General features: G+C 29.4%; 1 protein-coding gene across 1 annotated transcript; it reads right to left on the minus strand.

The window, feature by feature from the left end:
* Positions 1-1,304: 1,304 nt before the first annotated feature.
* LOC137821054 (protein TIFY 10A-like) lies at positions 1,305-3,723 on the minus strand. Its single transcript, XM_068625468.1, has 5 exons — positions 3,368-3,723; positions 2,691-2,847; positions 2,169-2,467; positions 2,005-2,062; positions 1,305-1,684 (listed from the first exon to the last, which is right to left on the minus strand). Exons 1-5 carry the CDS (start codon positions 3,531-3,533, stop codon positions 1,591-1,593), a joined length of 774 nt encoding a protein of 257 aa, XP_068481569.1. The 5' UTR covers positions 3,534-3,723; the 3' UTR covers positions 1,305-1,590.
* Positions 3,724-17,517: the final 13,794 nt, after the last annotated feature.

Here is a 17,517-nt window from a genome sequence, read left to right on the forward strand (position 1 = left end):
TTTTTACTTTAAACTAATATAAAATAAATGGATTTTTTCATGATTTTTTGTGCTTCCATCAAATATTCTTGTATTTCAATGGAGTTTCTCTTCTCCAACACACTTTGAGTTGATCAAGTTCTTAACCTGTTCAACAAAACTCCTTTAAGGTGCATTTGAATTTAGTTGTAACTCGAGTATGTGTCATGAAAACTTAAGATTTCGTGGTTGCAAACTCCATCAACTAAACAATATATACTTTGTAATTGATGTAAACCTTAACATGTTAAGAACTTGATCAACTTAATGTGTGTTGGAGAAGAGAAACTCCATTTAAATACAAGAATATTTGATGGAAGCACAAAAAATCATGAAAAAATCCATTTATTTTGTATTAGTTTAAAGTAAAAACAAGAACATGTAAGAAATTATAGGAAAAATAGATTAAGATAAGAAAAAGAGTAAGAACATGTGACCTTTAATCCAAGCATTAAAGGATAAATGTAAAGAGATTCACCATTTGAAAGTTTTTCTCAAGATAAGAATTAAAAACTCTCAAAAATTCCAAAAATAATTTTATTTAATTTTAAGGTATTTTTACCAGTAATTGGAAAGTTAACTCTACTAAAATTAGGGATGTACATAGGTAATTTCTTGAAATTAAAAATATACAATAATTACATGTAAAAAGTTTAATGATTTTAAAGAAGAAGCACATGTGACATTTAAAAAAAAATCTATTGAAAAAAAAAACTCTTCAAAGTAGCCCATGTACACACATGAAACTCACATGTGATAGTTTAAAAAGTTCAAAAAATACTCCTAACTCATGAATTTTGTTCAAGACTTCCTTAAATGTTAAGTATCGAAGGTTTTCTTAAGTGTTAACTATCAAGTTCTAGCCTTTCTCAAATTCCTCTAATAACTAGTCATGAACAATACTCTAATCCTTAGTCTCCCTTAAAATCTTTCTATTATTTCTCCTTCTTTGTCGTGCTTCTTAATAGTAAAAAAACTAATGATTTTCTTCAATTTCATGATGTAATCTGATACGATATTTCGCAAAATTGTACAAAGTCAAATCAAATTACCTTTAATTTTCAACAATTCACTTTACATTTAACACGTCTCAACGCTGGTTTAATTTGTCTTTAATGTTTCGTTTAATTTGCGCTAATGTTTAATTTACTTCCAAAGACAAATAACCGTTTAGAATTTTCTTTTTTAATTTAAAACATAAATCTAAACTTCAAAACAAACGTAACACACGGCAACCGCATTTAATTAAAAATACAAATTAGAGAAAAAATAGAAAAAGATTAATCTTAATATAACAATGAATATATTGAATCACTATAATTAGAGCAGCAAACTAACAAATAGTTAGGATCTATGACACAGCTCAGCAGAGCCCAAATTACTATGACAAATAAAGGGGTAACAAGAAACCCATAAAACATCGTAAAACATTACAAAAAAAAGTAATAACGCTACCTAGTCAGGAAAAAACTATAACCAGAACTTAGAGAAGGGTTCTGGCAAAAACACTTCTGACTAGTTAGCATTTTCACAACAAAAATATGCTTAATATTATATATGCTGTAGCTGCTCTCAGATTTTAGGTGATGTAGCACTCAACCCAAGCCATGGCATGGACTCAGCTGAAACCCCGTTTGGTACTTGATATGGAGCTTTGGAGGCAATTCTGTAAAACAATAGAAGGAAACATTATTCACTGAGCAAAAACAACTACAAAAAGGTTCTGATATTAATTGCACTTCTGAGAAAAGGAAGCAATTTCCACTGATAATATCTATATTATCAAGACAGATAAAAAAGAAAACCAGATATACTGATACACAACCACACTCACCATACAATATTGTGTGTTTATTTAAAAAATGAATGTTTTCTATTTCTATAGTTTCTGAAAAAATGGAAAGATTATTGTTTCCCTAAAATATTCCTATACCAAACATGCACAAAATGTTTAAAGTTTTCTTTGTTTGGGTGGAAAGTGCATACCTATCCTTTCTCTTCAAGAGAAACCGGTGGAGTGAAGCTTTTCTAGCAATTGGTGGATCTGCACAAAAAGGAAATTCCTGATCAGAATTATTTTTTTTTATCCATATTACCAAAATTAAATAAAACCATTCATCTCAAAAGTATTAATGATCTTAAGAAATTACCACAAACAACAGGCCTGGATGGTGCTTGAGAGTGTTCATGGATGGAGTTGGTAACATTCACAGAGGGAATAATTGGAGCACTTGAATCAGCAGAAGTTCTGACCAGATTAGAAGGAAATGAAGGCTGGCTCTGTGTGTATGTGAAAACAGAATTGTTCTGGCTCTGTGGTTTCCCTCTAGCATAGGACATGATCTCATTTGCTTTCTCAGCAGGAAAATCATCAAACACAACAACTTGTCCACCATAAAAGATTGTCATCTGTGCAGTTTTGTTAACCTTGCTCACAGACTTAATTGCACTGCATACATGAATTAATAGATAAGTTGTCACATACTAGTACAAAAACAAGTTTTCTAATGACTCCATAAAGAAATTGGAGATTTAAATAGCATATCTAAAGGGTAGTAACAGTTATGAATTGGAATGCAGTCATTGTTCATTAATTTTCTTCCTCGGCAAGTTGGAACAAAAGGTTACTGTTAATTGACTTCACAACAAATTAAAGAAGCAAAGCAACCAACCTGGAATTGACCAAGGTTGGAATCTCCTCTAAAGGACGATAGGAAGCTTGTGGAGAGAGCAAATCCATGGCTGTCAGGTTCTTTGGTGTCACGTTGTTTTCCTTGGTAGGAAACAAGTTCATAGTTGTACCAGATTGACATGACGTCTCAGGTGACCCTGTAAAAAATTTCACATCAGAAAAAAGGGGAAATCTCCAAAACATGCAAAAAATCTGACAGATTAACTTTGTTTTGAAACTAAAAGAGACCAAACATTAAAATCCAACACTTTTTTTTTTACTCTTTTCTCATTCTAATAAGAGGGGCAAATTTGGAGCCATAAGTTAGATCTAGGAATTTGAAAAGTCATTCAGGGAAACAAATTAGCAACAAAGGCAGAAACCTATGAATTGAGAGAAAAAATTCAAGCCTAAAACTACAAAGAAAAAGATTTGTTTTTTATTTTCATTTTATAAAAAGAAAAAAACTTTCAAAGACCCACAAGCTGCTTCTCCTTCCTAAAATAAAATCATTTCAAAACAAACCAAGATGAAAGGAATAACTAATAAAGTACCCATCAAAATACCAAAATTTCCCCTTCCTTACATTTTCTGCAGAACTAAACAACACCCAGAACTTTCACTGAAATTACATAGAGAAAAACCCAAAAAGAAACTGTAGAGTTTAAGGAGGCGTACCAGATGGTTCGGTGTTGCATGTCATGCCGAGGGTGAGATCTCCAAAGCTACCCTTCTCCTTGATGTATTGACTCAAGAGACTGCAAGTTTGAGAGAAGCTGGACTTCTCCGGCGACTTGGCCGGTTTCTGGCCGGAAAATTCAGAGTACTCCGACGAGCTGGACATGATGAATTGAGTTTAGCCACAAAGAAGAACACAAGTATTCGGTGAGAGAGAGAGAGAGAGAGGAAGAGAACGCGTGGTTTGACGGTGAGGGTTGTTGTTTTACAAAGGAAGAGAGAGTCCTAAGATGTAATGATAATCTTTGTCTCCCCTTCATCTTATAAATAACCAATGATAACAAATTTTAATTGGTCTAATAAAATAATTATAATAATAATATTATTATTATTTTATTTTTTAATAAGGAGGTGGAAAATTGAAGCACGAGGAATATGTGGGGTTTTTCAAAAGCGGTTCTTTTCTTTTCTTGCCGCTGTCTCCTAACATATCACGCTGTCCCATTTTTTTTTGTTTTCCCAAAGTCTCCCTCATAAATTTTTTTTATTGTTGCCCATTATTATCTATTTATTATTATTATAGTTTTTTATTTTTTTCTCCACCACGTGTTTTTTTTTGCGCGGTAAACTAAACGGCGATGAAACGGTTTCATTTTGGTTCCGTTTAGGTTTGTTTTGTTGGTCCAATTTATGACTGCGTTTTTCACTACCATAAATGCGCCCACGATTTGTGTTTTATCTCTTCACGTTTAACTCGTTCATTGTCAATTAATGCTTTTGCATAAATATCACGCGGTTGGTATTTCTTTTTACATATCTTTTTTTTTATATCTATAACTAATTTTATTAATTTAATTATCATGAAAAATTACGGAATACGTTGTTATGTGTAACTTTTTATGGTTTCAATATAAATTTTATTGACTATTTTTATTTTAATAATTGTTATGATTATCAAATCTTTTATTCAGTTTTTTATTATTGTAAAAAAGTGGACACAAAGCTCAAAGCTGTTTTTACTAATTTTTTATTTGCTTTTATTGAATTTGACATTGGACTTTTGATAAGTTGAATTTGAAGTGTTGGTGAAGATCCATATTTTTTTTGGATTGTTGAACTTTAACATTAGAAGGTCACATGTTAAGATAATTTTTCGGTGTTTAAGTTAATACGAGGATAATGATATCATAGTAGTAAGTGAATATCAAGTATTGTTAGGATTTGTATTTATAGGTATAAGAGTTTGACATATGTGTTTCTATAATTGATGTTGAATTTTGCGAATAAATCTCGAGATTTATGATAATTAAGAATATACTTCTATTTTTAAACAGTTAAGTTTGTTATACTAATTTATGGTTATTATAAAATAAATATTACTAGCCCAATTTGTATGGATCAAAAGATATCTATTATATAAATTAAATATTGATAATCCAAATCTCATGGATAGGGTATAACAACAAAAATTCATGTATTCGCCTATTAGTATATTTATTTTATTAAAAAAATAAAAAAATATGTAATTTCGTAAGAATAGTTATAAAATCATTTTTGAGTAAAAATAATAATATTGTGTAGTTACATGTTTTATTAAATAAAAAATTATTTTTATTGTGCAATTCGACAACACATTTGTTTGAGAAGCCACCACCTTCTCAGACCTAGTTGGTTTGCATGTTGAAGTGTCACATCAAATTAGAGTCGGTAGTCGAGATGAATACGTGATCATGCGGGGTGAGAGAGATGACCTTCCCACTATAGATAAAATTCAATAAATTAAACAGTATGCAGAGTCTTACCCATGAACCATGCACAAGGATGGTACGCAAAGGAGGGCCCTATTGCTAATCAGTCGAGGAAGATTTTTTATTATTTTTATATCTATTCTCTCTTTGGGAGAGAACAAATACTCGACACAAGAGTTAAACTTATCTAGTCTTTGTCAATGTAAAGGTTATCTAAGTGTAAAGTTGAGGTAGAAAAAGAGTCATGTCTGTTGGTATTACCATGTACATCTTAATTTGATTTTTTATTTTTATTTTTTAAACTAAGAAGAATATATAATAAAGAGAGGACGATGTCGGGCTTCATTCAATGAAACTCAACCAACCCTCTACAATATTTGTTGATTTGGTAAAAATACATAAAGGTATTTATAGAAGATTGATTTTGAAGGTAGGTGCAGAGTACTTGAAAGGCCTTCAAAAGGGCCCAACTATTAGGATGTGGCTACTTTGGTGTCACATTCATGAGAGTGAGCATATGCCACTTAAAGCAAGAAAGAGAAAATTGAATATTGAGTTCTTTGAAAAAAGTACTCGTAGACCGAGGTGAAGTCCCCAACATCTAATTGAGGCTTCATGAGTAGTCAATCACTCTTAGTGCAAGGTTTTTCCACAATAAACTCGACCATTGCGTTAGAATACACACTAAAGGAGGAATCACCAAGTACCTATGAGTACTCGGGATTAGAGATCTGAAGGAATTTGTCCTTCCTTACCCTCTTGGCCATGTTTGGCTCAGAGGTCTCCCCAAAATCTTGGGAGGAGGCTTCCTGCCTATCTAGAATGGTAATATCCTTTTCATCCTTGACATAGTGGCAGACGCCAGCGCGACGATCGCCATGGCAGGGATGACTTTAGGAATAATTTTCTCTGAGCGATCTCATTAAAAGAACGAGTCATAGTACAACTCATTGAGAGATATTCTCCTATGGAAACAATCTCTCTGCTCATGAAAGTGTTATTCCTAAAGAAATAGAAAGGATTAGAAGAAGTGGAAGAGGTAGACATACCTAAAAAAAGAAAGAATAACAAATGTGGGGAAAGTAGGGAAGAATGAAGGCAAAAAGGCATGAGCTAAGAACCGAACGCTACGTCACATACACCAGCAGAAGCAAGCAAGCAAAGAAAATAACAAAGTGTTTTCTCTTAGGTTTAGTAAGTTCTTGAAATTGATTCATTTAAAACTCACGTTTAAAACACTATGATAAAAAAGACAATCGCAAAAAAAGAAGCATTACATCCATCTAGGGCAATGTGTTTTCCCAAGGTAACTCTTTTGTGAAACGTCAACAGTCAAACGAACATGACACCTCGAAACCATATAACTCATCATTAGAAAAAGAAAACCCTTCATTAAATTCCTGATTAAAGCTCTTGGGGTTTTATTTCTCTCATTATAACACAACAATATTATTGTTTTGATTATTTTTTAATGACAACAATTACCACTTCAATTACATTTTAATTATCGAGTTAGGGGGACTTGTGTACTACCTAATACCGAAAAATACTAAGAAGTTAATATCCATCCATGATAGGGATAATTAACCACCTATAGAATCCGCATAACTCAGATATAGCTTAAAATGAATGACCGACATGCCGCTAGAATCAAATAATTTTTTATAACGAATATCAACTACTCGAGAGAGTATTCATTCAACCTCAACACTTTCATTTACTTTTCACTCACATAATCTCTAAAGCTCTTACTAACTTAAATATTGAAGAATCTTCTACAAGTGCACCATCACTCAACTTTCATCAGTAAAACTCAACAATCCTTCATAGAAAAGGTAGTCAAACTCGCATAATTCAAACATCCACCGTTAAGAATTTTATTACATCCCATCAAGAACAAATATATTTATTAAAAATTATATATAAATAATATAATACAGGAATCGACTTTTAATTTTTGGGAAAAAATAAAACTTAATGAGCTTTATAACTCTTGGATAAGTTAAAAATTTAGGATTTGAAGAAGATTTAACCTAGAAGATGTTGCTAAAAAGTTAAAAAAGAACTTATTCCTAACAATCAATTGCTTTGATTTGTTTTCTTTTTAGTCCCTTTATCTATGAATCATGAGTCATAATCTTTCAAAATGATTCTTAGGATCCATCATGCACATATTTTATAGAAGCATGCACATTAATATAGAATTATTTTTAATTTATTAATTAATTATCTCAAATCTAAATACTTTAAAAATTATAATTACATCTTACTCAAACAATTTCTTTCTTACAATCAATTTGTATCTACAGAATCATGGCTGATCCAAAACGTGAAAGACGCGTCACCAGCACACATGGATATCATCATGAACACAACTTTGTGATTAGACTAATTCCATATCAAGAAAAATTATAAGTTTTCACGATTAAAATTTCTTGATGACAGTGCTGGATTATTAATTATCTCTTTGTAAATGGTAAAAACTCATATTTACTCTGTGTTTTAAACAGGATAAATATTTCTATAATTCTTTTTTAACTTTTAGTTTTTAATCAATATTTTGGCTGGGGTTTTGAATCTTTTACTTGTTAACTCTTTTAATATCTAACATGACAATGTTAACAGATTATATAACAATGAAACTAACATTCCAATAACGTATCATGTGATTTATAAAGCATATTCTAATCCTAGAAAAATAAAACTTAAAAGATTAAAAATTAAGATTTGCCAAAAAAGTATTAGCAACTAAAACAAAAAGTCCAAAGAAGTGTATAGTCTAAAAAGATGGTTCATCTTAAATTATATTATAGTTAAAAATTGTAATAAATTAACATATAAATTGATTTACATTTACGATGAATAAATTATATGCAATACAAAAGAAAATTATCACAAGATTATGCTAATATTAAATTTTAAGATTGATTTTATGCTTTTAGCTAATTAAGAATATTTTTTATCGTAAAATTCAAAAGTATTTTTTTAAACATTCATATTTTTCACGTGAGTTTAATTTGTATAAATATTTAAAAAAAAATCTCCTTTATATGATTGAAGTAGCCCTACAAAAAGATACTTGATTATTGGAGATTTATATACTTTCACTATTAACATAAAATAGCTTGTAACAAATTATTAGAGGTTTATACATTTTCACTATGCAGAAGACTTTTCTTTGTTTTTTTAAAGAAATACAGTGAATTAAGGAATAATTCATTTCTAGTAAACTTACAATTATAATATATTAATTTTTATTTTTGTTTTTTGTTAATTTATTTTAACTTCCCCTTTCTTTAATTCCAAATTTTTATAAACTTCCCAAACTTCTCACATATCTCTGCACTACAAGAAAATCTCTTCACTACAAGAAAATCATTAAATAAAAATCAATTTTAAAGACAAAAATAATTAGTTGCCAGAATGACTAAATTAGAGACCTAAAAAAATAGTAGTTTATAAATTAGTTTCTATTATTGATAAATAGTTTCTAGATTGGTATATAATTAGTTACCAAATTTTTAACTATTAATTATTTAGATTCTAAATTTGGTAGAAAAATATTGATAACTAATTAGATACTAATTTAAAAACTATTTATCAATAATAAAAACTAATTTAGAAACGAATAATTTTTTTAGTCTTTAAAATGATTCATAATTTAATTATTATAATAACTAATTATTTTTTATATAATGTTTGTACTACACTGTTGTTTATAATATTTTTTAATTATAGTATAATCTACACATTAAAAATTCATTATAAATTTAAGTATAAAAAAACATGTATTTGAATACACGAACTTCAAAATTTGAAGGCAAATGTGTTCTAGATAAACAATTAAAGACCATCCAATAAGTGTGCTTGCTTTCACCTAAAAACTCAAACTGTCCACGTTCAACCGATACAATTATTTCAATGGAAGTTAGGTTATTATAATATATACTAATATAGTATTATATTGTCACGCGCAATTGACCATTTTTCTCTTCATTAAGCCATGTCGTATTACCATTGTATATAAAATTATATTATTTTCATTCCAATATTTCTGACATAAGTTCTTAATAACTTTTTTGTAAAGAGTTTTACAATATGTTACATTATTTTTAAAATCTTATGACAATTTTTGCTTAAATGTAACGGTTTTATAAAACTTCCCAACTTTTAATTTTTGAATTTATTGATTAAAAGTTACTTTTAAAATAAAAATGATATTTTTTTTTTCTTATAAATGTATTTAAAACTTAGAGTATTAAATTTTATGTCATAAAATAATTTTACAAAATTCTGATCTTAAATTTATAACTTGATTCATGAAATGACTAACGTTATTATTTAACTATTTGAGTGATGTGTCCACAAATATTACATACTACACGAAATTTCGCTGTAGCTTTCTGTGGCTTAGACTTCTCCTATTATTTTATATATTTTTTACTAATAGATAAATTCAAACAAGACCTAGTTTGAGGATGCTTCGTCTATATATGAATAATACCAAAGTTCAACATTTAAAATTGATATGCAATATGGGTCCACGTCTATTATATACTTGTACTAATATAAAAATTTAATTAGATTTTAATAACTTATGAATTTGTGTGTTTTTAATTGATTTTTTTAAAGAAGGATTAATAAATTTTTAGATAAAAAAATAAAAAAAATGATTATAAACAAAAAAATAAATAATAAAAAAGTTGGTAATGCGGTCCAGTTAGAAAGATAAGAAAATGATTTAGTACATAAAGTGTTTGACTATTCTTCGAACACATGTTTAAAACAAGTTTATGTGATACCTACCACTTAAATAGTTGGAGTATCAAGCACTCTCATGCTTCATTTGGTAGAAAAAAACAATGAATATAGGTACTGTGAGAGAGAGAAAGGAATATAAAAGAAAGAAAAGGAAAAGAAAAGAAACCTGAGTTAAAATGAACATGATTTGGTCAAAGAGAAATAGAAAGAAATATTAAGAAAATACTTTTATCATTTATTTATTGTTCTTATTTCATAATAATAAAATATTGGAATTTAAAAAAAAAATAAACCCACAAAATCAATTATAAGGTTAAATATAATTAGAAAAACATAACGTAATTAATTATTCGAAATTCAAATTACTGAACCCATTTTTTCTCTTCTTTCTATTTCTCCCTGCTTTCTTTTCCTCATCCTTTTTCTTAAGTTCCAACTTCGCAGAAAGATGCACGACACCATACATTTTTATTTTTATTTTGTTAAAATAGTGAAAAGTACAAATTACGAGAAATAATGAAGAGTCTCGTAATTAATCACAAAAATATGAGAAAGACATGAAACGTTACGTAATTAAGCTTTGACATAATTTATGATAAATTTATTAATAAAAAATTATTTAAATTTATATTAATTTACTAGATAAATTTCGGAGTCTTTTTTATTGATATCTAAATTATTTTTTATTATTAATAAATAAATTTTAAAATAATATCTAATTAACTATCAACTTTAAAATTTTTAAATAGTTAGTAATTAAAATTTTGATAATTAATTAAATACTAATTTAAAAATATTTATCAATAATAAAAATTAATTTAGATACTAATAATTTGATTAATCTATAAAATAGTATATAATTTAATCAATATAGCAACTAATTATTTTTTGTCTTTAAATTTGATTTATATTTAATGATTTTTGAACCGTGATAGTTCATCAATGTAACATCCCTATTTTTACCTATATTTGATTATACATTATGCATGTAATATTAAATTAATATATAAACATATACTACTTTTTCATATTATATCTCAAAATATATTCCTCTTATTAGGGATTTACACTCAATATGATTTTATTTTTAGTGGAGGGAATAACTTTGTTCGATGTAATCTTTTTTTAATTTAAAGAAATATATAAAGTAATAATAAAATTAAAGTAAAAGTATGTATTATTTTTTATTCAATGATCTGGGATAAAAGAAAGTTACCTATATACTTTATTATTATTTTTATAATTTTTTATCTATTTGAATGATGTGCATAAATTATTGGTTAAGAAAAATATTATGCACTTTAATATTCATCATATTATGTGATTCTTGAAAGTGTCAAAGACACTTGAGAAAGAGCCATAAAATTTGTTGCATTGAGTTGAGACCATATTATGTATGCGTCTTTGGATCTGGGAAGTCACGGTTTGGTACACTACAGGGTGAAAGGCATGGACCATGGTGAGGTCTAAGAAAGTATTTATAAAGTACGTGAATATTTGAATAGTTCAAAATAGTGTTTTGGACTAGGATATTCATAGTCCAAAGTTGAGACTATTTGATACCTAATCAACATCGCCAAAGTTAGGTAATGAACATATATCTCTTTATGCACCGATAAATGATCGATATTCTTGAGAAAAATAATTACAATTGTACCAATTTTTTTAATGAGAAATACTCAACTACCTAATCACTTGCCTAGTAACTTTTGATGTTCATATTGGATCATCAAAAGTTGATTGTGTATTCATATATTTGATAAAGTGAGATTGAGTCTTATGGTTTTAGGTCAAATCATAGACCCCATTATTGGTCTTGTGTTGGATCATCTAGGTAGATGGGATGAAATTCGTCCTTTGGTGGAGTTCACTTGTAACAACAATTACTATTAGTATGCAGAAGTCATATGCAGATTAGAGATGAAGATCCCTAGAGTTTGTTGTGAAGGAACATGTTTTCATACGAGTAAAGTCTACCACAAAAGTTGTCCAAGCTATCCAAACTAAGAAATTGACTCCAAGGTTTATTATGTCATATTAGATACTTGGGAAGATTGGTTAAATAACATATGGGTTAGCTTTGCTACCTCCTTTGGCAAATTTGCACAACGTATTTCATAAATCCTATTTGAGGAAAACGTTCATGATGTAAGTCATATTCTAGAGTTAGATGATGTGCAAATTAGAGAAGATTTGTTAATAGAAGTCAAGCCAATGAGGATAGTTGATTTTCAGATAAAACAACTCTAAGACAAAACGATGAATAAGTGAAGGTAGTGTGGAACGAGAGAACTTGTGACTTCACGTGGGAGTTGGAGGATCAAATGAGTTGTTTATTAGTGAGACAATTTTTGGTGAATTTTTTTTTAATGATGGAGAGATTGTAACATTATGAAAATAATATAAAATAAAATATTATATTATTATTCAACTACTTCTTGAAATTTATAAGTTTCAGGTAATGAGAAACTGAGAAACTGATGAGGGGAAACTATATGCAAATCATGAGACTACAATGAGGTAAACTGAATTAGGGGTAGAGTCGACAATAGTCCTACCCTATGAGTAGGGTAGTTGAATTGATCGAGGGTATTGAAAAAGTGATCAACAGATGTTAGTCTCTATTGAGTTTGGACATGAAAATAATTAGAACTAAAAATTTTAAAAAAGAAAATAGTTGAAAAGTGAAAAATCTAACCTTGTTATAAATAAATTAAGGTAAATCACGCTACATTAATTACTATTAAATCAAAATATAATATATATGATATATTAAAGTAGGTATCATATTACCTCAATCAAAATATAATATATATGATATAATATAATTACATACTACATTGATACTAATAGTAAACAATATAATTAGTGGAGAAATATATTGCCATTCTTATTTTTACATAATTTTTTTTGTTATTTTAATATCATAATTTTTTTACCATGATTCTTGTTTATTTAGTTAAGAAAATTAATTAATATTATTCATTAGAGTTTTCCTTCTTCTTCTGATTACATTATTTTTCTAGCATTATGGGTTAAATAGTCTTAGGACACTCTATCCAATATCAATTGTTCGTTATAAAAAAATTCATTAAGATCAATGTATATTAATATAAGTTAAATCATAACAAAAATTAAATAGTACACTCTCAATCATGCAATGAGTGTTAATTTCAGTTTAACAGTAAAATGGTTCATAAGATCATATAAATAAACACAAAAATCACAGTAAATATATAACTTTTATTGTATCAATATATCAAATAAATGTCGGATAACTTTTTCCATATATATTTTCAACTGAAAGTTTTCGAGACGAAACATTAAGAAAAATATGAAAGAAAAAATGAAATGAAAAAATAAATAAATTATTCAGCAAGTAAATAAAGAAAGTCTCTGCCCCTTATTCAATAACATGTTCCAATACTTCAAATCAAGAGGTTGATTGTAAATAAAATGATTGATTTACACATGAGATTCTAATGTACGTTCTTTAACTATTCTCTTTTATTTGATTTATTATCACAGAAATTGGAACAATTGAGAGCAATTTAATGTTAAAAGCGACTAATTTGGAGATTAAATGTCTTTCTCTTTAGAAAATGTTGTTTATTGTAAACATGAATATCAAAGTTATAATTTTGTTATTTTAAACATTTTTAATGGTAATTAATGGAACAAATATTTTAAACAATTGTAACTACTGATGATGTTGGCAATAACATAACAATACTCATTCAAATTACTAAAAACGGGTATTTAGGAATTTGAAAGTGAAAAGTTGACAACGAAATTCCGTGTGTGGAAAATGAGACAAGGAAAGTTCCAGGATGCACGCATACCACACCGCTTCACGCAAACGCGCAATAAAAACACACGTGGCAACACCAAACTGCTTTTCAGAACGCGCAGTTTTATTTTTCCTTTATCGGTGACTCCGTTATATATTTAATATCACAGCTTTAAAATATTATTATAGATTCCTATATTTAATAATGTATTTTGTTTTTAAAAAATTCTAATAATTTATTCAGCATTGGTTGCAGCATGTGGTTTCGTAAGGAAAGAATAAGAATTATGGAGTCACGGGATGGCACTGAGTCAGTTTTGGATTCTGAAGAACAATGGAGAACTTTCTCTCTCTCTTCTCTCTTTTTATTTTTAATTTTTTATATTTTAAAATTATTTTACACTTTCTTTTTGAAACTATAACAAAATAAATCCTTCTTTTATATATGTTTACTAGAAATTAAAGCTTCTCAGCACCTTTACGTTTTAACAACACCATCTTTTTTATATTGGTAAAAAAATGGATTGATAGAAAAAGTTTTCAATTCAACGTTTTGTTCCAAGTTGGGACAGGGCAACCTCAATTTAACGTTATTTTATCCTTTATTTGAAGTGGGTGGTGGCTGTTTGTTTACCCTTTTCACTCATCCACGTGAAATTCATGACTTTTTTTTAATCTTTTTTGGGGTTTTATGCGTGACATTCATAACCACTACAGATGCTTCTTTACTCTTTCTCAACCATTGCAACGTCATTACACCCACTTCCATATTTGTATTTTCTTCATTTCACTTTTTTTATTATTAAAAACCAATAAATAAATATGGAAAATGACTTAATTCTTATACAATAATTAATAAAAAAAATAAAATAGAATCTCATACTCCAACTTAATTCAAACTTAAAGAAAAAAATCAGTTATTTTTTATCTTAAAACCAACTAAAGAAACTCATCTTTAACCAGAATTAGAAAAAACCAATATATCAAACCTTGAAAGTTATTTCAACTTTTTTTTATCATGCTTCTCACCTCTTCTATTTTGTAAGAAAAAAAATTGTGCAAATTCGTGTAGTCTTTTCAGTTTTTTTCTGGGTGTTAAGCAATATTCTTTGTATATATTTAGTTTTGAAAACATTTAACTAATAAACTAAGGGAGTTAAAATAGTATAGTAACTGTTTGAAGGAATTTTGACATATCTCAACGTGGCTGATGTTTCACATGATAGAGATGTACATGCTTTGATTGAAGAAAATTTGAGTAAAAAATGAAATTATTTGAAGTAGGTGAAGGAGATTAAATGTCTCCTTGTCATTTTATTTTTTATATATAAAATAAATTGTAAATGCATGAAAATATTGTCACTAGATAAAGAAATTATGTTAAATTTGAACACGTTTTGGAGTGTATTTTGAGTGTCAAAAAATTAGGGTTGTTGATTCTTAGGTACTGTCAAAAAAATGTTTTGATGGATTAAAAGATAAAGATGTTTATTAACTATCCATGACCTTGACTTTAGATTAATGCAAAATTTTTCAATGTATTGAAATAAAAATCCCATTGTTAAGATCACCTTATTTAAGATATTTTCTGTTATATCTTTATTTTTATTGGCTCTATTATAGTTTTATTTTTATTTTTTTAAAAATACTTCTAAAAAATATTAAATAAAAAATAAATAAATAATTACTATTTTAACTAAATTAGATAAAAAAAATATTGATATTATCAATTTTAAAATTTAAATAATTGATAGCTAAAAATTTGGTAGTTAATTAAATATTAATTTAAAAATTATTTATCAATAATAGAAATTAATTTAAATATTAGTAATTTTTTTATTCTCTAAAATAAAGAAGAAATATAAAAATAATATTTGAAATCAATTTATTTTTTGAATGCCCTAATGCTTTGTATATTTGTAATTGAGTTCGAATAAGGATGATCTTCTTTCTTTTATTACAAGTGATGGTAGTCCTTTGGTTAAATTGATTAAGTTTGTTATGATAATTTTTTCAATTTGGATGTTATGGCGTATGAGAAATTATACTCGTTTTTAGGACAAGATTGATGTTTCTAAGGTTATTGCAGTTATTAAAGATTTAACTTGTTGTTACGAAGTGAACTTTAAGCCTAACTCAACCCCATAAAACCGGCTCATAGGGTTGAGGTTTGCACCCACTTATATACAATGAAAGACTCTAATCTCTAGTCGATGTGGGATCTCCAACACACCCCCCTCACGCCGAGACTGCCAACTCGTGCGTGGGACTATATATTTTGGGTGGTCCGATAGCGGCCCGATAGCGGGTGGCACGATAGGCCCAACACAAACACTCGCTAGGATAGGCTCGAAATGGCTCTGATACCATGTTACGAAGTGGACTTTAAGCCTAACTCAACCCCATAAAACTGACTCAATGGGGTGAGGTTTGCACTCACTTATATACTATGAAAGGCTCTCATCTCTAGTCGATGTGGGATCTCCAACACACCCCCCTCACGCCGAGAGTGATAGATAGAAGCTCGTGCGTGGGACTATATATTATGGGTGGTCCGATAGCAGCCCGATAGCGGGTGGCACAATAGGCCCAACAAATACTCGCTAGGATAGGCTCGAAAATGGCTCTGATACCATATTAAGAAGTGGACTTTAAGCCTAACTCAACCCCATAAAACCGGCTCATAAGGTTGAGGTCTAACAAACAAAATCCAATAATTTAAAATGGAAAATTAAATATGTTAACACCCCCCCTCAAGCTGGGGAGTAGATATTTGTCAGGCCCAGCTTGGATTTGAGAGTAGAGAACTGTGCGGAAGCAAGGGGCTTGGTGAATATGTCAGCAACTTGCATTGCAGAAGTAATGGGCAGCAATTTGAGGAGACCAGAGTTAAGTTTTTCACGAACTAGGTGACAATCAATTTCGATGTGCTTGGTTCGTTCATGAAAAACTTGATTGGAAGCTATTTGAAGGGCAGATTTGTTGTCACAGTACAGGGTTGCAAGCTGGGAGAGAGGAAGATGTAAATCCTGAAGGAGGTAAGACAACCATTGTAGCTCACATGTGGTGGTGGCAAGTGCTCTATACTCGGCTTCAGAGGAGCTGCGGGAGATAGTTGGCTGCTTTTTTGATTTCCATGATATTAGGGAGTCTCCTAAGTAGATGGAATATCCAGTGACAGATTTGCGTGTGGTAGGGCATGTTGCCCAGTCAGAGTCACTAAAACCACAAAGGTGAAGTGAACTAGTGTGAGAAAAATATAGTCCTTCACTAGGGGTGCCCTTGAGGTAACGAAAAAGACGGGAGACAGCTTGCTGATGATGAGTTGTGGGTGCATATATGAATTGGCTTAAATTGTGGACAACGAAGGCGATGTCTGGTCGCGTGTTGGTTAAGTAAATGAGACGTCCAAGTAGTCTTCTGTATTGGGAAGTGGCATCAGCATCGAGAGGTGAGCCTTGGTCGGGAGAGAGACGGGAGGTATGAGTCATAGGAGTGGCCACAGGTGCAGAGTCAAGCATGCCAGTTTCTTGAAGGAGATCAAGAGTATACTTGCGTTGACTTAAATGAAGACCAGTACTATTGCGAGCAATTTCCAGTCCCAAAAAGTAGGTGAGATTACCTAAATTTTTGATCTTGAAGTGATGGTGAAGGGATGCAGTAATTGTATTGATTTCCTCCGTGTCATCACCAGTTAAGACCAAGTCATCAACATAAACAAGAATAACACTGAGTTTATCATTATTATATTTAAGAAAAAGAGAGTGGTCAGCAACAGAGATAGAGTAATTATTTGATAAAAAAAAAGTAGAAAGTTTTGCGTACCATTGACGACCAGCTTGACGAAGACC

The sequence above is a fragment of the Phaseolus vulgaris genome, chromosome 9 (genome assembly GCF_000499845.2).
Source record: "Phaseolus vulgaris cultivar G19833 chromosome 9, P. vulgaris v2.0, whole genome shotgun sequence".
NCBI lineage: Eukaryota > Viridiplantae > Streptophyta > Magnoliopsida > Fabales > Fabaceae > Phaseolus > Phaseolus vulgaris.

Bases quoted from the DNA above. Each gene is read 5' to 3' on its own strand.
- LOC137821054 (XM_068625468.1), bottom strand. From the start codon at position 3,533: ATGTCCAGCTCGTCGGAGTACTCTGAATTTTCCGGCCAGAAACCGGCC. The intron at 2,063-2,168 runs GTAATTTCTTAA...CTTTTTGTGCAG, and splicing joins ATCCAGGCCTGTTGTTTGTG to ATCCACCAATTGCTAGAAAA. The intron at 1,685-2,004 runs GTATGCACTTTC...ATTGTTTTACAG, and splicing joins CTCTTGAAGAGAAAGGATAG to AATTGCCTCCAAAGCTCCAT.